Here is a 23341-nt window from a genome sequence, read left to right as displayed (position 1 = left end):
CTGGGAGGAGACAGTATGGCAAAGAAGAAGAAGAAGATATGGAAAACAAAAGAGCTGGCAATAGAGAAGATTTGCTTCACAGAAACAAAGATGAAGAAGTGCTCATAGCTCCTAAGGTACGTATTTCACAGCCCACATCTTCAATGCTTTCTGGCTTTGAATGATCATTCTGACATATCTCTAAATATTGAATGTTCCTTCTGGGACCAGGTATAAAGAGAGTGAGAATCAAAATCCTAAAAACAGTTCCATGACTATGATAAACAATGCCATAGACTACAAAGACCTATGAACCCCTTGAGCTTAAATGTATGTATATAAGCTGCCAGTAGTTGCACAAGATCTTCCAGAACTTCAATTAAAAAAAAAAAAAAAAAAAAAAAAAAAAAAAAAAAAAAAAAAAAAAAAAAACACTATATGCCAGATCAGTTGTCAACACATTGTATAAGACGAAAAAATACATTACTTTAATATAACACTGTAACTTCAGTCGTTAACCCATTGTTTTTAGTATGTATTAAAAAAACTAAGCTTAACTCCGCCCAAACATGCCATGAAGGCCCAATGGTACTGACTGGCTGCCATGTCATCCTCTGCCCACAGGTGTCACTGGATGCGGATATGGAGGGGAAATTGATCAGCATACAGCTCTCCCGGCCGTACGTCAGTTTACAATACTTCTCAATCAAGTAGCTCCTCAGTTTTCCTCACAAGGACTGAGTGCACTCCACTTACCAACAGTGCTCTGCAGGCTGGATGGTCACAAATCCTAGTGTCGCAGTTCGACAGCACTTCACTTTGGTGATCTGATAGGAAATGGTGTGACCACTGCAGCAAGGCTGTTGGCTTCTTGTATGTATTAACTTAACTAAATTGTTGTCTGTTTGATATCTATTAGTGTAATGATCAAGTGATAAAAGATATTATTATTATAACTGGACACAGTAACAGAAAATACTGATTTTATATGTGCTGAATTTGCTACACACCGTACTGTAGCCATTTTAATATGTATTTCAAATATACAGCAAAGCTAGTGCATTTTCTCATATGGACTTTGGCAAAGTGCCAATAACAGCAGTCAGTCATGTTTGAGAAGTTTACAGTATGATTACTGTAACATCAAAATAAGTTTTTATCAAACACGTTCTCCTCTCGCAAACAGCTTTAATGACGGCAAAGATAAATTGTTAAAGTTTTCCCTAGTCAGTTTTCATCACTGCTTTACATAATGCTGAAAATGGCTGAAATCTAATGCTTTTTCATTGTGTGGAAAATCCTAAAACTGTTCATGCATACATTACAGAAAAGTAGCATATACAAGGTACTTCGAATCCATTATTAGGTACAGTATTGTTTTTTGGGATAACTCGACAAACATAGTACGGATACTAAAAATACAGAAAAAATCATACGAAATATGTGCACTGCAAATCACAAAGAACCATGTCGACCATTATTTAGAAAACTTAGAACATTAACTCTGCCATCCTTATACATATGTGAGATTAATATATTTTTGTACACCAGGCATGAATTATTTGAGGGAAACCATTTTGTCCATTCACATGAAACAAGAAACAGAAAATTTTATGCTCCCCACCCACCACCTCAGACTGTATGCCCAGGGACCTCAATACAAGGGAATGAAAATTTGTAATAAATTAAAAGGGAACAAGTTGATGCAGATGAATTTAGGTTCACTTAAAAGAAAGCTATATGAGATACTGACACTGAAGTGTTATTACTCAGTGGACGAATTCATGCGGGACAAACTGGAAATTTGAGTTGGGTACAATGTGTTACCCTTATAGTGTCGTTATTTATTATAGTGCTATTGAAACTTCCTGGCAGATTAAAATTGTGTGCCCGACTGAGACTCGAACTCGGGACCTTTGCCTTTCGCAGGCAAGTGCTCTACCATCTGGGCTACCGATGGTAGAGCACTTGCCCGCGAAAGGCAAAGGCCCCGAGTTCGAGTCTCGGTCGGGCAGACAGTTTTAATCTGCCAGGAAGTTTCATATCAGCGCACACTCCGCTGCAGACTGAAAATCTCATTCTCTATAGTGCTACTGTTTATCACTGTAAAAATCATTGTAATTGTTTTATAAATTTTTGACATGTCTCCTGTACGCAAACCAAATGGATTGCAAATGCACGTCATGAGATGAATAAAACACAATACACTAGATCTATGTACGAAAATTTACATCCTACAATAAGAAATATTGACAAAGATATGTATTTATCATGCAAAAAGAGTATGATTAATTAACTTGACTGTATTACACCATTAAATATGCAACTGGAAACGAAATTATAATCGAAATTTCTAGGCCACAACAGCCGCTTTATGACTTTAGGTGAATAATCCTACAAATGAGATACTCCAACACTGTGAGTCTGACATTGTTACGGAACGCGACTGGGATATCTAAGTAAAACAAACAGAATATAAACAATAATACGGCGCAGTACCACAATAAAAAATTATTTATTACAAAGCTGTGACCCGTTTTCATGTACCTGCGGCTACTACTGCCACTTCCACTGGACGAAGATGGAGCTTTCTTCTTTTTATCACGGCCTCTTTCTTTCTTGTTTTCTTTGTCCGATGCCCCGGAGTCTGAGTCACTCTTCGCGTTATTACTTGCGCGTCGGTTTCTGGCCCTGGAGAAAAAAATGAAAATTTAAGTAGCCGTTTCATATCGAAATCATTCGGTAAGGATGGAGAGCGGGGAACGCACAACCGCAACTCACATTTTCTTCTTCGTTACCGTTTCCACAGGCATGAGGAAAGGAAACTTTAAAACACAAACGCGACAACAGACACCAATACTAGTTTGTTTATGTTTCACACAGTCACAGACAATCACACACTGTACAATTACATCTATGAACTTCAGGCACCAATTGACTCGAACCGTTATCGATGTTCCAATCGATCAGTAAGTACTACAAAGAGTTTACGTGCTCAATGCAGTAGCACATGAGAAGCGAGAATTCATAAAAAGTACGCGTAGGTCTAGCTCCTTCTACATTTATATTCAGTCAAACACTGTGAACTGTCTGGCATATGTTACGAGAGAGAATTATTCTTCAGGGGATGATTCTCTCTCACGTGAAGATGAACTCAGCGATTTTTACTAGATCTCCGAGGTCTGTGAAATGTAGATATTTTCTTTTTCTCTTTTAGCGATGTCACCTCCTTCCAGATTTTTTCTTCTATTGTTAGCAGTAAGACAAGGTCCGTTATCGTTGCTCTGAACATGGCCCACATCGGAAGTATGTTCCAGTTTCGGAGACCGGCCTCATTATGTCAGCAAGGTCGAGAAATTCAGTTAGCGGGGGACTAGCGAAGGCAGGTCAACGTCTGTTACAGTGGCGGCTGTCGCGTGACAGGGAGCTGCCTGCCCTGGTGTCGATACATTGGCTGATCACCTAGGGTGATCATCTCGTTGCTCCTCTGGTGTGCTGTCGCTAGCACACTTGACGGTCCACTCATGCTAACCTCTGCTGCGTCCTGGAACAGAGGCAGCTTTGGCTTTGTTGCTGGCCGGCATCAGTGTGTTGCTGGTTGATCCCACCACTGTCGGTAACAAGAACAATAACATCAAAAGTTAAAGATAATGAACCAATCAGAATTGATAGAGTGAAGAAACACAGTTTACCATAAGATAGCTTGAAAAGTGTGGGTTCTTCAGGAGAAAGTCAGTGTGCTCTAGTAATACAATGTGTTTATATGTGCCCCATCTGAAACAACTTTCAGTAAAGTAGTTATTGTTCATTAAATGGTGTGTGACCATCATTAGTTCCAATCCACTTAGACTAGTGACGCTGAGATACTTCACAACAACGAATGCACAACACCAAAAATGGATAACTTACAACGCCAGCAAGTTGTCACTCAGGATGAAGACTCAATTCGCGAATTGCACACCATTCTCATTCTATCAGCGCAGGATGAAGAAAATTGGAGGAGACAGGATTATGAACCTACAAACTGCACAGACTATGTAATTTTAGCAGACCAATCGAGCAGCAAATTTCGTGCAGTTGGGAGCCAACATGTCGAAATTCTGCCACAAACCATCAAACATTTTATAAGATACCACATGTGGAATACTTTCAACATCAGGTTGTTTCACCACAAGACTTAACCGCTCCAGAATATAACCTAATGTTTCCGCACACTTTACGACATACCACTCTATCATACGAGATCCGATTTCACTTCTACTCCTATTTTAATCCCACAGCCGAGTGAGGTGAGCAGTAGTTGTACCTACTACCGAGTTGCAAGTGTGCCAAGCAATTTTTCCGTCCAAACCTGGCAAAACGATATCCTTTCAACAAGTTTTTGACGACAAACCACTGAGATCAGGAAACATTCCTGCATTAACAGCATTTCAGCCCAACCAACCTTAGATTAGTTTCAAATTGTCGAATTAATTCTACAAAGTTACTAAATGACAGACGATACTCGAAGGTTTATACTACTGCTGAACGATCTGGCAAAACATTCTTATCTCATTAGCTTCTCCATCTACATCAAATAAGCTTTACAACAAAATAGCTTCATTGTTACGTTTTTCAGAGACACCATAACATCAAATACAAAAGGCCTTACCGATCAAGGTGCTGCTGTGGTTAGCACACTGGACTCACATTCGGGAGGATGATGGTTCAAACCTGCATCTGTCCATCCTGCCTTACGTTTCCTTTATTTCACAATATTGCTTCAGGTAAATGCCAGGATGGTTCCTGTGAAAGGGCACAGCTGACTTCCTTCCCAATCTTTCCCTAATCCAATGGGAACGAAGACCTTGTTGTTTGGTCCCCTCAATCAAGCAACCAACCAACAAAAGATCATGCAAGAAGAAGAAGAAATCAGAAATAGAACGCCTTCTTTTTTATGACAGCACCCTTGGTAAGCTACATCAACCAATATCATACCAAAGAACACTTATACAGACTATTATTAATAAAACTTCTGCCTCCAATACAAGCCACGCTTATATCAAGGGAGATGGAATCTATAGAAGTCAAACTGAACTTGGCAGACAGAATCCAAACATTATCTCAGCTATATAATGAAACGTATTCGTTCGTGCATCAGATATTTTTTCCATGTCATGCAGTCACCCAAATTTGTATAACAAGAAGGGTGTTTCCTGGTGAAACATGAGCACTTACAAGCTCGCTCAAGTCTGGCAAGGCGAGGGTGAGGGAGGTATCATGGGACCCACAGCGACGACATTTGTGAAGCCGTCAACCTCTTATGAACAAGGAACGTCGCCCTGAGGACGTTCGCCTTGCAGTACTATCACAACAACACAGCGACTTACTCTGTGACAAATATGTTGGTATCACGAGAAGTTTGGTACAACAGTTCACAAATTTATTTCACTTTGTAATTTCAAATACCAACAACAATAGTCTACTTCAGAAGTATTGGATGGCTCCTTCAGCAGGGTGTGAGTGGACACACAGGGGTAGAGGTTTACTAGTTATTGGCACATTTTGGAGCCCCTTAGGCAGATAGAGTTCAGGGCTGACAAGAAAGCCAATGTGAACTCCGTATGTAGGAACCGCGTCGAAGATGTGAAGGCTACCTTGCTTACAGATATCAAGCATGCAGGGTGCAGTCGTCTGCAAGTTGTGACTCACATCAGCACCAACAACGCCTGCTACATAGGATCTGAGGCCATCCTTAGTTCATACAGGCGACTGACGGAAATGGTGAAGGCTGCTGGCCTCAAGCGAAGGCTGCAAGCAAAGCTCGCTATTTGCCGCATTATTACTATAGACGATTGGGCACCTCCAGTTTGCAGCTGAGTGGAGAGACTCAGGCAAAGAAATCGTCGACTCTTTGATGGTCTTGGCTGCAGATTTCTAGACCTGCGTTATCGGTTGGGGATTTATAGGACGCTCCTTGATAGGTTAGGGATGCACTACAAAAAGAAAGCAGCTACTCGTGTAGCAGAGTACTTGTGGAGTGCACATAAGGCTAGGCAGTAGTTTTGGGTTTTCTGATGAATGCTCGCCAGTCGATACGCAACTAGGGAAATCAGACCACGTTGAGTATAAAGTGCTTCGACTGACGAAATTTTATCAGTAAATTGTCGAAGTATTCGTAATACAGTTCTGAATTTACTGCACTCCAGGAAAGTTCTCACGCTCAGATTATTCTCAGGACTGAGAACTGGGTGAAACACGAAGTGGAAAGTTCTGAGATATTTAATGAGTCATGGAATGTATATCGGAAAGACAGATTAGAGGCCAGGTGGAGGAGTATCCATTGCAGTTGACAAAAATATTGTCTCTGTTGAGGTCGAAGTTGAGGGTGAGGTGAAACCTAGTTAACTGTTGGATGTTATCGGCTACCCGAATCTGCTGTGACAGTTCTAGAGTTATTCAAAGAAAGTGTACAGTAAGTAGCACATAAATACCCAGATCTTGCAATACTAGTTGGAGGCGACTTTATCCTACTGAGTATAGACTTCGATGTCTATGGATTCATTGCCGGGGGTACAGACAATGGTAGTGTGAAATACCTTTGAACACATTTTCTGAAACCTCTCGTGATCAACTAGTTTGGCAATCCACACTAATAGAAATATCTTCTACCTTGTAGCGACAAAGAGGTTGGTTGGTTAGTTGGTTGATTTGAAGGAGGCACAGAAACCCTAAATCAGAGTGGCCTGACGCAGGTTTGAACCATCGTCCTCCAGAATGTGAGTCCATTGTGCTAGCCATTGCACGACCGCACTCCATCTACAATCAGTCAAGAAGACTAGAAGAGGGTTTCTGCTAGATAGAGCAGAAGAACAGTTGTAAGCAGTTCACTTAGATGATGAACTAACATCACTTAGTTCCAGGATGATGGGTGTAGAGGAATTGTGGGCAAAGTTTAAGCACACTGTAAATTGTGATCTCGAGAGTCATATGCCAAGTAAGTGGATTAAGGACGGAAAATACTCACCAAGATTTGGATCAATGCTCAGAAAGAACAGGTTGTTGCACGCTTGGTTCAAAAGAGAATGCACAAATGATGACAAGCAGTGGTTACTAGAGATTTGTACATTTGTCAAAAGTTCTATGCGTGGAGGGAGCAGATGGTGCAGATCAGTATTTAAAGTCCCGTCGACAAGGAGGTCTTTAGAGATGGAGCTCAAGCTGGGATTAAGGAAGGTACCCTTTTAAAGGAACTGTAGAGGTATTTGCATGGAGCGATTTAGGAAAATCCTGGAAAAATCGTATCTGGATGACTAGATTGGGATCTGAACCGACATCCTCTTGAATGTGAGTCTACTGTGATAACCACAGCCTCACCACATTCAGTGCTCTACACATGCAGCATACCACAACTACCAGTGCCATACCTTAGCAAAAGATCTAGGAGAGAACCAGAGAAAATTCTCATGCTACGTAAAATCGCTAAGTGAGTCTGAGGCTTCCATCATGTGACATGTTAACCAGTCTGGTGTGACAGCTGAGGACAGCAAAACGGAAGTCAAACTTTTAAATTCCATGTTTAATAAACCGTTTAAGCAGGAGAATCGTACAAACATACCGTCGTTTGACTATCGAACTGACTCCATTATGGATGACATAGTAATAATTATCTCTGCCTAGAGAAACAACTGAAAGAGACGAAAACAAATAAGTCGGCAGTTACTGATGGAATCCCAGTTCGGATTTTCAAAGAGTGCTCTTTAGTATTGCCTCCTTATCCAGCTTACATTTGTCGCGATTCTCTCGCTCAGCGCAAAGTCCCAAGCGACTGGAAAAAAAGCGTAGGTGACTCGTGCATATCAGAAAGGCAGAGGAGCGGGCCCTCAAAGTTACAGACCAATATCCCTAACAACAGTTTGCTGTGAGGATTGTGGCATGGAAGGTGAATGGCCAACTTTGGTTTATTGGGAGAATTCTAGGAAAGAGTAGTTCATCTTTAAAGGAGACAGCATAAGACACTTGTGCGACCTATACTTAAGTACTGCTCGAGTGTTTGGGATCCGTTCTACGTTATATTAAAGGAAGACATCAGATCAATTTAGAGACAGGCTGATAGATTTGTTACGAGTAAGTTCAAACAATACTCAAGGCTCTACAGTCGTTATTCATGAAGTCAAATGGGAATCCTTGAAGTGAAAGCAACATTCTTTTTCAGTAACACTATAGAGAAAATTTAGAGAACTGGCAATTGAAGGTGAGTGCAGAATGATTCTACTACCTCCAACATACACTGTGCATAAGGATCACAAAGATAAGATACGATAAATTAGGGCTCATATGGATGCATATAGATAATAGTTTTCACCTCGCTTTATTTTGCGAGTGGAAGAGGAAATGAAGTGACTAGTATTGGTACAGGGTACGCTCCGCCATGCGCCATATGGTGGATCGCTAAGAATCTGTGTACATGTCCATATAAGGTATGATGTCAGCAGGTTGCAAAATCATTTTACCAAAATAGCCTTATGCTCCATCGGCTTATGGACCCCAGAATTCCCATTTGGAATCGTCACGCCGCGGGTTCCTGGTTGACTCTGGTTCAGCAGTTAATACAGTGCCATGGGAGCTAGCTTGTTTAGATTGCAATTCAAACGAGACATATCAACATGCTATTAATGAGACACCTGTTCATCATTGTGCGAAATGACACTTGTTGGCCACTGCAGTGCAAATACAACTGAAGCTTTGTGATAGCATATGTATCAGGGCCAATTATAGGGACATATTTTCTCCGCTATCACAGACTGTCACTCGGCATAGCTGGGAGAGTAAGAACTTGTGTTACGACGGGACAGTGAGTGCAGACATTCAAGGACATGGACAATTTAGGTACTCCAGCGCAAAAAGAGAGTAAAGGCAAAATCTCGAACTTCGCACATATGGTGAAACAGGAAATAACATGTGCTAACAACAAAATGAAGGAAGCGCTACAACATAAAGTATTATTAGTTCAAGGGAATGTAGAACAACGAGTGCAGTTAAAGTGTCATCAAGAGCAGTTGGATATTATACATAAAAGGATAGCAAACTTACTGCAGTAGGAACATTAGTACAATAAAGTTTGCTGCAGGAGGAACAGCAGCACAGTCAACAGTGACACCGAGTAGCGATGCACAATGTCAACTGTTGTGGAACACACAAGTCATGTTAGTGCAGTGAAAGTTTAAAGTGATTCACCCAGGCAGAGTCACAGGAGGCGACATACAGTCGAGAAATGTTGTGGTTTCAATGCCTTTAGGGGAGTTAGACATGGGACAAGTACATATATAGATGTGTCACAAGCCATCCCCCCCCCCCCCAACCCAAATTAAAAACAGAGACTGACAATGGATAGATGTAGAGCAGCTAAGCAAATCGTAGAGGAACTGTTGCACATAGGTGTGCTACAGCCTTTACCGAGCCAAAGAGAGTCACTGACCCACTCAGTACTTAAGATGAACATTTCTTTTATACCATGTTGAGTGTACCAAGCACTTAACTCTCTTACAGTCGTGTACAGATGTCCTGTTCTCAACCTGCAAGATTTTTTACATGCTCTGGCAACGGCAAACTTGTTCAGTGTGTTAGAATGTAAGAAGGCCCACCACCAAATACCAATGGCTTCTAAACACGTATCCAAAGCCGTGGTCATCGCTCCCTTTGGCTGTTTGAATTTATATGCATCCCTTATGGGTTTAAAAATGCTAGCCAGACTTGGCAATATTTCATTGACTCATGATTAACAGGATTTTCAATCTGTTTTTGCAATCTGGATGACATCCTGTTTTTTTTTTCGAAAACTGCTGAAGTGTATGAACGATACCTATCATTAACATTTAACATTCTTCAGAAACGTAGCTTCATAAACAATTAGGAGAATTGCCAAATTAGAAAAAAAATTAAGTAACTTTTCTGGGTCATTCTGTAAGCAGCGCCATGATTAAACCTACAAATGAACAACTTGAAACAATCCGTTTTATGCTTAGACCTACAACCTTTCAGGAGTTGCGCCAGTTCTTAGGGACTATCAGTTTTTGTACGTGACATTATCACTAGCATCACAATTACAGGTTCCTATGATGGATGCTCTGGTGGGAAAGGATAATCATGAGTGTTTAAATGGGCAGACCACATGAAATAAACATTTGGAAAGCTCAACCTCATCTTAGAACTGGTATCTTGTTCTGCCACAAGGTAGTCAAAGTGAATGCAAACTGACAGAACTGATTCTGGACAGATAATTGCGACCATATTATTTACGCCCTTTATGTGTACAGCATCCATAGAGAATCGAATGACGAAAACCAGATGTCTATAGCGTCATGGTCAACAGCTGATGTGAGTAATATGGCGGTTTGCGCTGTATTTGCATCATATTTTTGATGGAAAACACTATCCACAGACATTCTTTTTAAAAAATAGTTGACTACTGCTCATGTAAATGGTATGTGTTTGATCGGAAGTTGGTAGTGTTTTATGAGACAGATAGTGAAGGACGAAAATTTAAGATATTTACTGCCCACTGGCCATTGGTGGGGGCGATCGGAAACCTCTGTAAGGACTGTTGACCATGACGCTATAGACACCTGGTTTTCGTCAGTCGGTTTTCTATGGATGCTGTACACATAAAGGGCGTAAATAATATGGTCGCAATTATCTGTCCAGAATCAGTTCTGTCAGTTTGCATTCACTTTGACTACCTTGTGACAGAACAAGATACCAGTGAGGAACTCCAAATAGTTATTAAAAAACAATACAAAAAATCTAAAATTATAATGTCAACAAATTATCAGTACAGTAACCATATTACGAAGTGACACCGCAAGGATGCATCTGTCCATTCTCAAGAATTATAAAACAACCATTTTTAGCAACTTGCATGCACTGTCTCATCAGTTAGGTTGTGATGGAAATTTTTGTACAGCCAGATATGATAAGGTAGTTGTGGAGTTTCAAAGGACTAAAACAGGATGACACTAATCCCCAGCTTTAGGAAAATTCAAAATTCCTGCTGGACAGTTGCACCATGTACACTCAGAGATGGCTAGCCCCATTCAAGCACCCAGAGGATTTAAATATACCTTATAACTCAATGACAGAGTGTCGAGATAGGTTGAGGCTACTGCACTGCCAGGCATTTCGGTGGAATCAAGAGAAAATGGATTTATAGAAACATGGATTGCAAGCTTTGGATGCCTGTGGCAATCACAGTGGAGCACAGTCGTTAGTTTGAGCCAGCCCTATTGTCGAATCGTTGTTTAATGCGTGGAGTGAAATGCTTTTGAACCACAGCCTGCTACCCCAAACCAACGAGTCACTAGAATGTGGCATCACTCTTTCAATGTGTCAGTAATGTGTCATGGGGATGAATGACATAAGAGTTTCCTTGGGTTCATTAGGCCTGAGATCAGCTTTCAGAGAGGATGTACTGTCCTCCCTGACGAAGTTCTGTATGGACAAGCACTAAACCTACCAGTAGAATTCGTTGCACCTGCAGACTTATCGGACTTCAAAGATTTTCCTGAATTATTTCATTGAGTGAAAATGAATAATGCCAGGAGTCATACTTCTCCTCAGAATCTCACAGTTCTCAACAAGTGTTTGACAACGGAGAACTGTAACACTGTGATTTTATAATGTTGTATGATGATACTGTAGGCCATTGCTCCAACAACTGTATTCGGGTTCACACAGAGTGTTATGCCGAGATGACAATTTTTCGACGTCATAGTACGTGGAACATCATCAACAGTTACTACACATTAGCTGAAACAGTCGTGAATTTTGTAAGATGAAGACACAGCATCTGAGTCACAAGATTCACCATCTATGCCTACCTTATTTGAAAAGTTAGAGGATTCACATCATGTACAGAGATAGTGACTGCTCTAGATCTCGCTCCTACTACCACAGCAGCTGATGCGACACAATCACGCTATTGGCACTAGCGCAGGCCGCCAAAGCACTTGGATGACTATAATGTCAAACAGATGAAAGACGAAGTGTTACTCACAGTGCAGATACTGTACAGTAATAGGTACCTGTGTAGAAGCTGATTTCTTTTTCCTCTTCCTGCTAAATTGATTACAGTCATAAGATTAAAAGACAACTGTTTCAGAGTTTGTTTCACACGTCTGTATTGCACCATTACTTGTCTCACAGGTGCATCCATTCTGCTTGCTATAGAATATGTGATGATTCTGTTGCCAGTACTGTCCTAAATTTCTATTGTCAAGGAAGTTCTTACATGTATTTTAATTATATATTATACAGAGTTTATTTTTCTCTCTCACACACAACATATTAAGTGGACTGAAACAATGTCGCATGTTTTATTGTGTCTCTTCGTACTTTCATGTTTGTTGTGCTCCTGATGGGTATTACACCATTTGATGGAAACACTACATCTACATATTGATTATGTCATTCCCCTAGTGTCCACACTGCAAGGTTTTTTTTGGGGGGGGGCGGGTAGTATGTAGCAATTAGCAATGACAAGAACAATAAAATCGGAAGTTAAAGATAATCGAAAGCCAATCAAGATCGATAGAGTGAAGAAACAAACTTTCCCATGCAAGAGACTGTGTGGTGTGGGTTCGTGGGACAAAAGAGAGTCACTGTGCTCTGGTAATGCAATGTGTTTGTACATGCCTTACGTCGTTTGAAGCAATATTCAATAAAGTAGTTATTGTACATTAAATAGTGTATCCAACAATCGTTTCTTGTGATCTGCTAAGACACCAGTAACTAGAACTATGTTCATTACATAATTGTTTCAAGATTTTTGTACTATGTTAGAATATTTATTGGCTGTGAGATGCTTCTAGTTTTACACAGTTGTTGGCGACAGTTCGATGTTCCAGCAATCATGCTCATTAGAGTGCATGTGTTTCCGTTTTCTTCCAGCATATGCTCCCCATAATTGATTGCCTTTCAGATTAGGAGCAGGATAGGCACATCTCAGCATTACACAGGACGATATGGTAGACGAAAGGATGCATCAGGAAGCCACTCAAATGTTTTGTTTCAGGGACATAGTCGACAAGTAGCAGGTACAGTGCGAGTGAAGTCTTCAAAAACAGGTGGACTTGGGAAGGCGAACATAAAAGTGTTCAAAAACGAGTTGTAGGACAGGCATTAGTAAAGAAAATATACTGTTCTTCGTAGAAGACAGTGTAATCAGCATCAATTTATAACTGAGGCCCTTGTGTGGGCAGAAGTATCGAGAGAAACAAAATATATGAGAAGAGTTAACAAACCTCAAGCCAAAACAATCACATTATTGCGATATTCAATTGTATGGCTCTTGTTAAAGTTCGTGTTTGTAATTGAATCACTAGAATTCACATAATTGGAACATGAATGCAATATCTTTCAAATGTTACATGCACGCTGCTTCGAAATGGTATCATTATTCAGTTCAAGCAGCTACCAGTTCACATCATTCCAATTTCCTCCACAGTGCACAGGTATCGATTTTGCAGGTGTGAGCAGTGGCCTCCTGCGACGATAGAAACTGTCATCAGTACAAGACTGAAGAGAGCGTGGAAACAGTGGAGACACACAGTGGGAGCAGCATGAAATCAAATGCCGCTGATGTGGGAGGTCCCATGATTGCTGCTGTTGCCATGTCACAGCTACGTGACAGTGACAGAATAATGAGTGCACCAAATAGTTCAGATATCACACCAACCCTGGCACTCACTTTGTAATGTTTACATATTGCAGTGCCTTCTCCAGACATCAATTGGTAGCACTGGCACAGATCGCACACGCTTAAATATTAAGCTCGCCAAGATAAGTAATTAATTCTATAATAACTATCAATTAAGTTAATATTTCACTATAAAGAAGTTAATTAGAGTCTTTTTTATATTATCTATTGAAGGTTTGATTCGTTTCAAAGAATATCTTGAAAAAAAAAAGAAACCCACGAGGGCTGATTTTCGCGTACTTTAGACGTAGGTTTACATACAAATTTAAGACATTTCTTTAAGTATTAAGTGAAAAATTTTGGTTGTTTTCATTGCACATATATTTAGTACTACCGTATCTTCCCCGGGGAATTAACGGTTTTAAGTTCTATCTTTTATTTCCTTTCAAAACGTGTAAAGTAGGTATCGCGCATACACTATCCTAGGCCAAATTTTTCGGGTATGTAAGTTTTGATTTTTAACGTTAATTTAATTGCATTACGTTACTATATTAATAGTATACACATATATTAGTGTTCCACATAGCTTCAGCGCCTTTTGTGATCTCTAGTTAATACAATATAATTGTTATTGCCTAGATAAATTTTGAAAAAAATATTGTAAACAACCATGAGCGAGAAGTGTTTGAGCTGCCATAGGAAAGTCAGTTTTGGGGTTCTGTGCAGTTGTTGTGGCAGATGGTTACATTGGAGTGAGTGTAGTGGCATGGGAATTGGGGACATAAATGGGTCTTTCCATGCTACTGCAGATTATGTTCAAGGGATAGGAAAATAGCGAAATAGGAAGGGAAGATTAGAGCCCTTGAGGTTGAACTCGATAGTGCTAGGGAGGAAATGATGAAGGTAAGGGGGGAGGGGGGGCGATACAGGTGGGAAGTGGTAGCAAGAACAGGGGCCACAGAAAGAGAACAGTATCAGACATTTTCATCATTGGCGCAAACAACAGATTTGACTTGCTACCTTAGTCAGCTAAGAAATAGGCTCAAGTAGATGTAAGTGTAGTCAGCACTCGACAGACTTTCACTAGTAAGCCAACTGTTGAAAAAAAAGTAGAAAGTAGGAGGAAAGTTCTCTTGTTAGGTAGTAGCCATGCAAGAAGTGTGGGCCAGATTTTGCAGGAAAAAATATGTGATAGATACCAGGTCACAAATATTTTCAAGCCCAGGATCATTGTGCAAAGGTTTTATGAGGCAGTATCATGTTGTGGTAGTGGGTGGAGTGGGAAACACTATTGATAGGGATTAGGGCTACAATATTGACCTGGTAAAATAACATCTGCAACGAACCATACAAATGTTGGCTTGGTTCCTGCTTTCATGCGGTATGACTAGCCCCAGTTGAACAACACTGTGAGAAGGATCAATATGGAGCTAGACCAGCTGCTTCGGGCATCTACTTTGTCAAGCATAGGTTTGGTTCCTGTTGATGGTATTGGTAGGTGGGACTTCACAAGAAATGGCCTGCACCTCAGTAGCAAAGGGAAGGGTAAACTGGCTGAGATGACAGCAAAATCTTTAAGAGGGGGGGGGGGGGGGAGGCACTGAAACTCATGGGAGTACTTTTTATGCTAAGATCAGTATCCAATCATCCTACATTGATTGAAATTAAGTTTAATGAAAACTTCAGACAGGCAGGTACAGGTGATGTGAAAATATCACGAGATTCTCATAACGGTACAGTGAAAAATAATGTTAGTATGTCACAAGATTCATATAAAGACACAGTAAAAAATAATGTTAATATATTGAATCAGAATATCAGGGGATTAAAAAACAAAGTAGATAAGCTTCTTGTTTGTATAGAAGATTTAGAAACTGAGGGTGGAATAGATGTACTATGCCTGTCTGAACATCGTATAGACACAGGTACGGAAATGGTAAATGTAGGTGGATATAAGCTTTCAGCACACGTAAGTAGAGACAATATGGAGAGAGGAGGAGTTGCCATATATGCTAAAATCAGTCATAGTGTGAAAAACGTGGAAACTAAATAAATTTGCATACACCAATACATAGAAGCATGTCCATGTGAGCTTAAACTAAACAAAGGCACTTTTATAATTGTAGGCATATATAGGTCCCCATTGAGAATTTTTTAACTATTTTTGAAAAACTTGGATTCTTTGTTGTGCTGCCTGTCAGACAAAGGAAAGGAAATTACTGTTTGTGGGGATTTCGACATAGATTTTCTGAAAGAGTCAGGTAGAGAGCTTGACCTTGAAGTATTACTTGGTTCTTTCAATTTGACATCAGTTATTGTTTTTCCTACTCGGGTGGTAGAGGAAAGCAACACACTGATAGATGACGTTTTCACAGACTAAGATAAATAAAAACTTTTCCTGTTAAGAATGGTCTGTTTGATCATGATGCACAGCTAGTTACAGTATATGATATAGCTCCATACAGTAATGCAAAACAGTTCTCCAAAACAGTGAGTTTCATTAACGACTTAACACTTCAAAATTGTAGGGAATGTTTGCAACAGTTAGACTGGGATGAGGTGTACAGAGAACATGATGCTAATTTAAAAGTTAACCTATGTAAGTATATTTGAAAACCGTTTCCGTTAGAAAACAGTGAAATATAATTGTAAGAAACGCTGTAAAAAGCCAAGGCTTACTAAAGAGATAAAAATATCTTGTAAACAGACAAGAGAAATGTATCTTATAGCCAGGAGGAGGAACGATTCCGAAACAATGAAACATTATAAAAACTACTGCACTGTATTAAGAAAAGTTATTGGAAAGTCCAGAAGTATGTGCATTATGTCTGAGATTAACACATCTGATAACGCAATTAAAACAATTTCGAACATTGTGAAAAGGGAAACAGGGCAACCTAGAGCACAGGAAGACTGTATGTCTATCAAAGGCAATGAAAAGTTTGTTAACAGGAAGTCACAAGTAGAAAACATTTTTAATAAACATTTTAAAGTGTTGTACAGAAAATAGGTTCCAACTTTTCATTAGAAAAGGCAGTATATTGAAGAGGCAGCACCTACGCAATTTGATGAAACTTAAATTCAACCATCCTCTCCTACTGAAATTAGGAGGGTAATAAATGCACTCAAAAGTAAAAGCTCACATGGAATTGATGGCATTTCCAACAGAGTACTAAAAGCTTGTTCCCAACAAATAAGTAGGATTCTCAGCCACATATGTAGTAGCTCACTGAAACAGGGATTTTTTCCAGATAGACTGAAATATGCTATTGTTAAACCATTGCATAAAGAAGGGGATAGGTCTGATGCTTACAAATGCTGCACAATCTCACTTCTGATAGCTTTGTCCAAAATTCTTGAAAAAGTAATGTATTCGAGAGTAGCATCATATGTTTGTAAAAATGAAGTGCTAACAAAATGTCAATTTGGTTTTCAGAAAGGCTTTTCAACCGAAAATGTTAGATATGCTTTCACTGATCAAATATTAAATGCAATGAATAACCGAACATCACCCATTGGGATATTTTGTGATCTCTCAAAGGCTTTTGATTTTGTGAATCATGAAATTCTTCTACATACACTTATGTATTGTGGTAAGAATAGGATAGTGCACAAATGGTTTAATTCATACTTACCTGGAAGAATGCAGAATGTTGAAATTAACAGTCTACAAAAACCAGCAGAGTCCTCTAACTGGGGAGGTATCAAGAATGGAGTCCCACAGGGTTTAGTCTTGGGTCCCTTATTGTTCTTAATATATATTAATGACTTGCCACTATATATTTATGAAGATGCAAAGTTAGTTCTTTTTGCTGATGATACAAGTGTAGTAATTACACCCAAGAAGCAAGAATCACCTGAGGAAGTTGCAAATAATGTCTTTCAGAAAATTATTAAGTGGTTCTCTGCAAATAGACTCTCACTAAATTTTGAGAAAACACAGTTTATACAATTATGTAGAGTAAATGGCACAACAGCATTGATAAATATAGACTATGAACGGAATTCTGTTGCTGAGGTAAAATGCTCAAAAATTCTGGGTGTGTGCATTGATGAAAAATTGAACTGGAATTAACACACTGATGATCAGCTGCAACGGTTAGGTTCAGCTACTTATGCTACTAGGGTTATTACAAAATTTTGGTGTTAAACATATCAGTAAATTTGCCTACTACGCCTATTTTCTTTCACTGCTCTCATATGGCATCATATTTTCGGGAAATTCATCATTAAGAGAGAAAGTATTCTTTGCACAAAAGCGTGTAGTCAGAATAATAGCTGGAGCCCACCCAAGATCACCTTGCAGACATTTATTTAAGGAACTCGGGATACCTTCTCAATACATATATTAACTTATGAAATTTGTTATTAATAACCCATCCCAATTCAAAAATAACAGTGAAGTGCATATCTACAACATAAGAAGAAAGGATGATATTCACTATTCTGGATTAAATCTCACTTTTTCACAGAAAGGGGTGAATTATGCTGCCACAAAAATCTTTTGGCAAATAGTATTAAAAGTCTGACAGATAGCCAACCAACATTCAAAAGCAAATTAAAAGAATTTCTGTTTGACAACTCCTTCTACTGAATAGATGAATTCTTGGATATGAAGTAGTAACTGTAAAAAATAATTAATTAATTAATCTGTGTAAAGAAAACGTATGTGAAAGTGACATATTACATTTCATTACGAAATGTCGTATTCATGATCTATGGAACAAGGATTAATGTTTGTATATGTACGTCAATGGATTTCACATAGTATGATACCCTGGGACCAACAGTGTCACATGTCTGGAAGTTTTTTGATGTACAGCTCACAATTAACAAGGTGCTCACTGTATTTGGTTTGTATTTAGCAATTTTTGTTTGCACTTAAATAAAAGAATTCCACATAACTGATGGGAAATGTGTCAACATTTTGTTCTTTTAACACAATCGGTTTCTTCACGCATCAATATTATCATCTGAACAACTGTTTATGGGCAAAATAGTTTATGTTTCTTAACTTACTGCACATAAATTTCTCTGAAGTGCTGATGATGATGACAGTTCCAATACACTCATGTTCACACAAAGTATCACTGTATAACACAGCACTTGGTTCATTATTCACTAAAATGTTACTGTATTCAAAAAAATAAAAACGCACTACTCGAATATCTGAAGGAAAGTGTTTGGTAAGCAAGCTTAACTGTTTAACAAACCAGGAAGTCAAGAAATAAAAGAGATTGCCCTAAATGAGAATTGAACATTATATAATTCTGTCTATATATACAGGGTGGTCCATTGTTCTCACGAAATAAGAGTCCAACGAAAAAACTACACAGAACGAAACTTGTCTAGCTTGAAGGGGGAAACCATATGGCGATATGGTTCGCCCATTAGATGGCGCTGCCATAGGTCGAACGGATGTCAACTGCGTTTTTTTTAAATAGGAACCCCTACTTTTTATTACATATTCGTGGACTACATAAAGAAATATGAATGTTTTAGTTGTACCACATTTGCACTTTGTGATAGGAGGCACTGTAATAGTCGCAAACATATGGCTCACAATTTTAGACGTACAGTTGGTAATAGGTTTTGTAATTAAAATACACAATGTAGGTACGTTTGAACATTTTATTTCGGTTGTTCCAATGTGAACTTATCATTTCTGAGAACACACACACTGTTACAGCGTGATTACCTGTAAATACCACATTAATGCAATAAATGTTCAAAATGATGCCCGTCAACCTCAATGCATTTGGCAATAAGTGTAACGACATTCCTCTCAACACCGAGTAGTTCGTCTTCCGTAATGTTCGCACATGCACTGACAATGCGCTGCCACATGTTTTCAGGCTTTGTCCATGGATCACGATAGCAAATATCCTTCAACCTTCCCCACAGAAAGAAGTCTGGGGACGTCAGATCCGGTGAACGTGCGTGCTTCGCGACCAATCCACCTGTCATGAAATATGCTATTCAATACCGCTTCAACCGCACGCGAGCTATGTGCCAGACATCCATCATGTTGGAAGTTCATCACCATTCTGTCATGCAGTGAAACATCTTGTAGTAACACCAGTAGAACATTACGTCGGAAATCAGCATACATTGCACCATTTAGATTGCAATCGATAAAATTGGGGCCAAATATCCTTCCTCCCACAATTCCGCACCATACATTAACCCGACATGGTCGCCAGCTGTTGGCGAACAACGCTTCGTCGCTAAATAGAAAGCATGCCAAAAATCTGTCACCGTCTCTTAATTTCTCTTGTGCCCAGTGGCAAATCTGTACACGACGTTCAAAGTCGTCGCCATGCAATTCCTGGTGCATAGAAATATGGTACGGGTGCAATTGATGTTGACGTAGCATTCTCAACACCGACGTTTTTGACATTCCCGATTCAGGGGTAATTTGTCTGCTACTGATGGGCAGATTAGCCGCGACAGCAGCTAAAACACCTACATGGGCATCATCAGTTGTTGCAGGTTGTGGTTGACGTCTCATATGTGGTTGAACACTTTCTGTTTCGTTAAATAACGTAACTATCTGGCGAACGGTCCTTACACTTGTGTGATGTCTTACAGGACGCCGAGCAGCATACATAGCACATGCCCATTGGGCATTTTGATCACAATAGCCATACATCAACACGATATCGACCTTCTCCGCAATTGGTAAAGGGTCCATTTTAACACGGGGAACGTATCACGAAGCAAATACCGTCCGCACTGGCGGAATGTTACGTGATACCACGTACTTATACGTTTGTGACTATTACAGCGCCATCTATCACAAAGCGAAAAAAGTGGTCCAACTAAAACATTCATAATTCCTTACATACTACATGAATATGTAATAAAAATGGAGGTACCTATTTTTAAAGAAAGCAGTTGATATCTGTTTGACCTGTGGCAGTGCCATCTAGCGGGCCAACCATAGCGCCATCTGGTTTCCCACTTTAAGATAGACCAGTTTCGTTCTTTGTAGTTTTTCGTTTGATGCTTATTTCGTGAGACATTTGACCCAGTCACTATCAATGGAAACTCGTCTTTATAGCCGGCCGCGGTGGTCTCGCGGTTCTAGGCGCGCAGTCCTTAGGTTATGTCCTTAGGTTATTTAGGTTTAAGTAGTTCTAAGTTCTAGGGGACTGATGACCACAGCTGTTAAGTCCCATAGTGCTCAGAGCCATTTGAGCCATTTTTTTCGTCTTTATATATATATTGCTGCAACACTATGTGTGGAGTACATGAAATGATTCTGCTTACAGGTCAATATCACAACCAGTTCTGAGGTACATGAAATTGATCCAGTGTGAATCACCCATAATAGTACGTGGTTTAGCCTCTATGAGTGGCAACACGGATGCTGCCTCTGGCATCCAGTCGATTATACAGATTGCAAATAGTGTCCTACGATACGTTATGCCATACCCACTCGACCCGTTCCTGCAGTTCTGCAAGAGCTGATGGTTGAAGAGTTCTACGAGTCACTTCTCATGCCATTATACCCAACATGTTCTCGATTGGAGACAGGTCCAGAGATCGTGCTGGCCAGGGAAGTCGCTGAACATCTTGCACAGCACATTGAATTTCACGTGTAGTTTCTGGGCGAACATTATCTTGCTGGAACAACTTACCACCTACCTGTTGTGAGGACAGCAAAGGATTGTGTCTAACAGCATTCTGCACATAATGAGTACTGGTAAGCCTCCCCTCTAGAAATATCCAAGGCCAACAAGAGTTGTAGCTTATTGCACTCCAGAGCATGAGGCCTTGGGTGGGCTTAGTGTGTCTTGGACAAATGCACTCAATGAGACAGCACTCACCAGGTCAAAATCTTATGTGCAAAGAACCAACACCTGGATGCAGACAGAGTCTATCTTGAAAGTTCCTTGCAGATTAAATCTGTGTGCCGGACCGAGACTCGAACTCGGAACCTTTTCCTTTCAGGGGCAAGTGCTCTACCATCTGGGATTCGCAAGCATGAATCACAAACTGTCCCCACAGCTTCAATTCAAGTCATGGTCTGACACATAGTTTTAATCTGCAAGTAAGTTTCATACCAGCTCACACTCCGCTGGAGAGTGAAAATCTCATTCTAGACTTTGCCTTCATCACTGGAGATCACAGTTTGAAATTTCTCCTTCCAAGCGACCCTCTGATGGCACTAGTCGAGCCATGCACGCGATACTGTGGCATGAGTGGAAGACAGGCTAGTGGTGTGCTTGCCCTTAGTCCCAATGCTAATAGCCATTTCACAACAGTTCATACTGACTTGTCTGCTCTCACAAGCCCTCTTGTTTATGCTGTAGAAGCTGTACAGTCTGCCACTGCTGCCCTTACAGTATGAAGATACCGACAGACATCTGTGGTGCATGGACATCCAAAATAATGTCTATGAGTTTGAGAATGACCACATGACTATTAATACCAGCATTATTGCACGACTGACGCAGCACATCCAACTTGTGTGGCAACTCTCTGAAAGAGCTATCCTGTCACTCGGAAGGCCACAATTGGCCCCTTTGAAACTCACACACTTGGCTGTAGGATTGACGAGTGTGTCTGCATGGCATGGTTGCCTGCTTGCTTCGCATGTATGTACCACACTGAGCTATCTAACCATGAGCATACCTATTGAATGGTAGACACAGATGGAGCTCTTGTAGCTGTGCCACTACTCTGTCTGTTGGAAGACGACATTGAAACTACACTCCTGGAAATGGAAAAAAGAACACATTGACACCGGTGTGTCAGACCCACCATACTTGCTCCGGACACTGCGAGAGGGGTTTACAAGCAATGATCACACGCACGGCACAGCGGACACACCAGGAACTGCGGTGTTGGCCGTCGAATGGCGCTAGCTGCGCAGCATTTGTGCACCGCCGCCGTCAGTGTCAGCCAGTTTGCCGTGGCATACGGAGCTCCATAGCAGTCTTTAACACTGGTAGCATGCCGTGACAGCGTGGACGTGAACCGTATGTGCAGTTGACGGACTTTGAGCGAGGGCGTATAGTGGGCATGCGGGAGGCCGGGTGGACGTACCGCCGAATTGCTCGACACGTGGGGCGTGAGGTCTCCACAGTACATCGAAGGTGGCGCCAGTGGTCAGCGGAAGGTGCACGTGCCCGTCGACCTGGGACCGGACCGCAGCGACGCACGGATGCACGCAAAGACCGTAAGATCCTACACAGTGCCGTAGGGGACCGCACCGCCACTTCCCAGCAAATTAGGGACATTGTTGTTCCTGGGGTATCGGCGAGGACCATTCGCAACCGTCTCCATGAAGCTGGGCTACGGTCCCGCACACCGTTACGCCGTCTTCCGGTCACGCCCCAACATCGTGCAGCCCGCCTCCAGTGGTGTCGCGACAGGCGTGAATGGAGGGACAAATGGAGACGTGTCGTCTTCAGCGATGAGAGTCGCTTCTGCCTTGGTGCCAATAATGGTCGTATGCGTGTTTGGCGCCGTGCAGGTGAGCGCCATAATCAGGACTGCATACGACCGAGGCACACAGGCCAACACCCGGCATCATGGTGTGGGGAGCGATCTCCTACACTGGCCGTACACCTCTGGTGATCGTCGAGGGGACACTGAATAGTGCACGGTACATCCAAACCGTCATCGAACCCATCGTTCTACCATTCCTAGACTGGTAAGGGAACTTGCTGTTCCAACAGG

At 40.8% G+C, this 23341-nt stretch overlaps 1 protein-coding gene across 1 annotated transcript in view; it reads right to left on the bottom strand.

The window, feature by feature from the left end:
* Positions 1 to 2944, bottom strand: part of LOC126354954 (RNA-binding protein with serine-rich domain 1-A-like) — a 54582-nt gene extending 51638 nt beyond the window's left edge. Inside the window, exons 1-2 of the mRNA XM_050005036.1 lie at positions 2761 to 2944; positions 2527 to 2670 (exon numbers count right to left, since the gene is read on the bottom strand). Of these exons, the coding sequence (XP_049860993.1) occupies positions 2527 to 2670; positions 2761 to 2792 (176 nt within the window). The 5' untranslated portion in view covers positions 2793 to 2944. The remainder of the gene's footprint in view (positions 1 to 2526; positions 2671 to 2760) is intronic.
* Between the last annotated feature and the right edge of the window lie 20397 nt (positions 2945 to 23341).

This window comes from Schistocerca gregaria, chromosome 3, assembly GCF_023897955.1.
Source record: "Schistocerca gregaria isolate iqSchGreg1 chromosome 3, iqSchGreg1.2, whole genome shotgun sequence".
NCBI classification, from domain to species: domain Eukaryota; kingdom Metazoa; phylum Arthropoda; class Insecta; order Orthoptera; family Acrididae; genus Schistocerca; species Schistocerca gregaria.
This window is presented reverse-complemented; position numbering and strand designations above follow the sequence as displayed.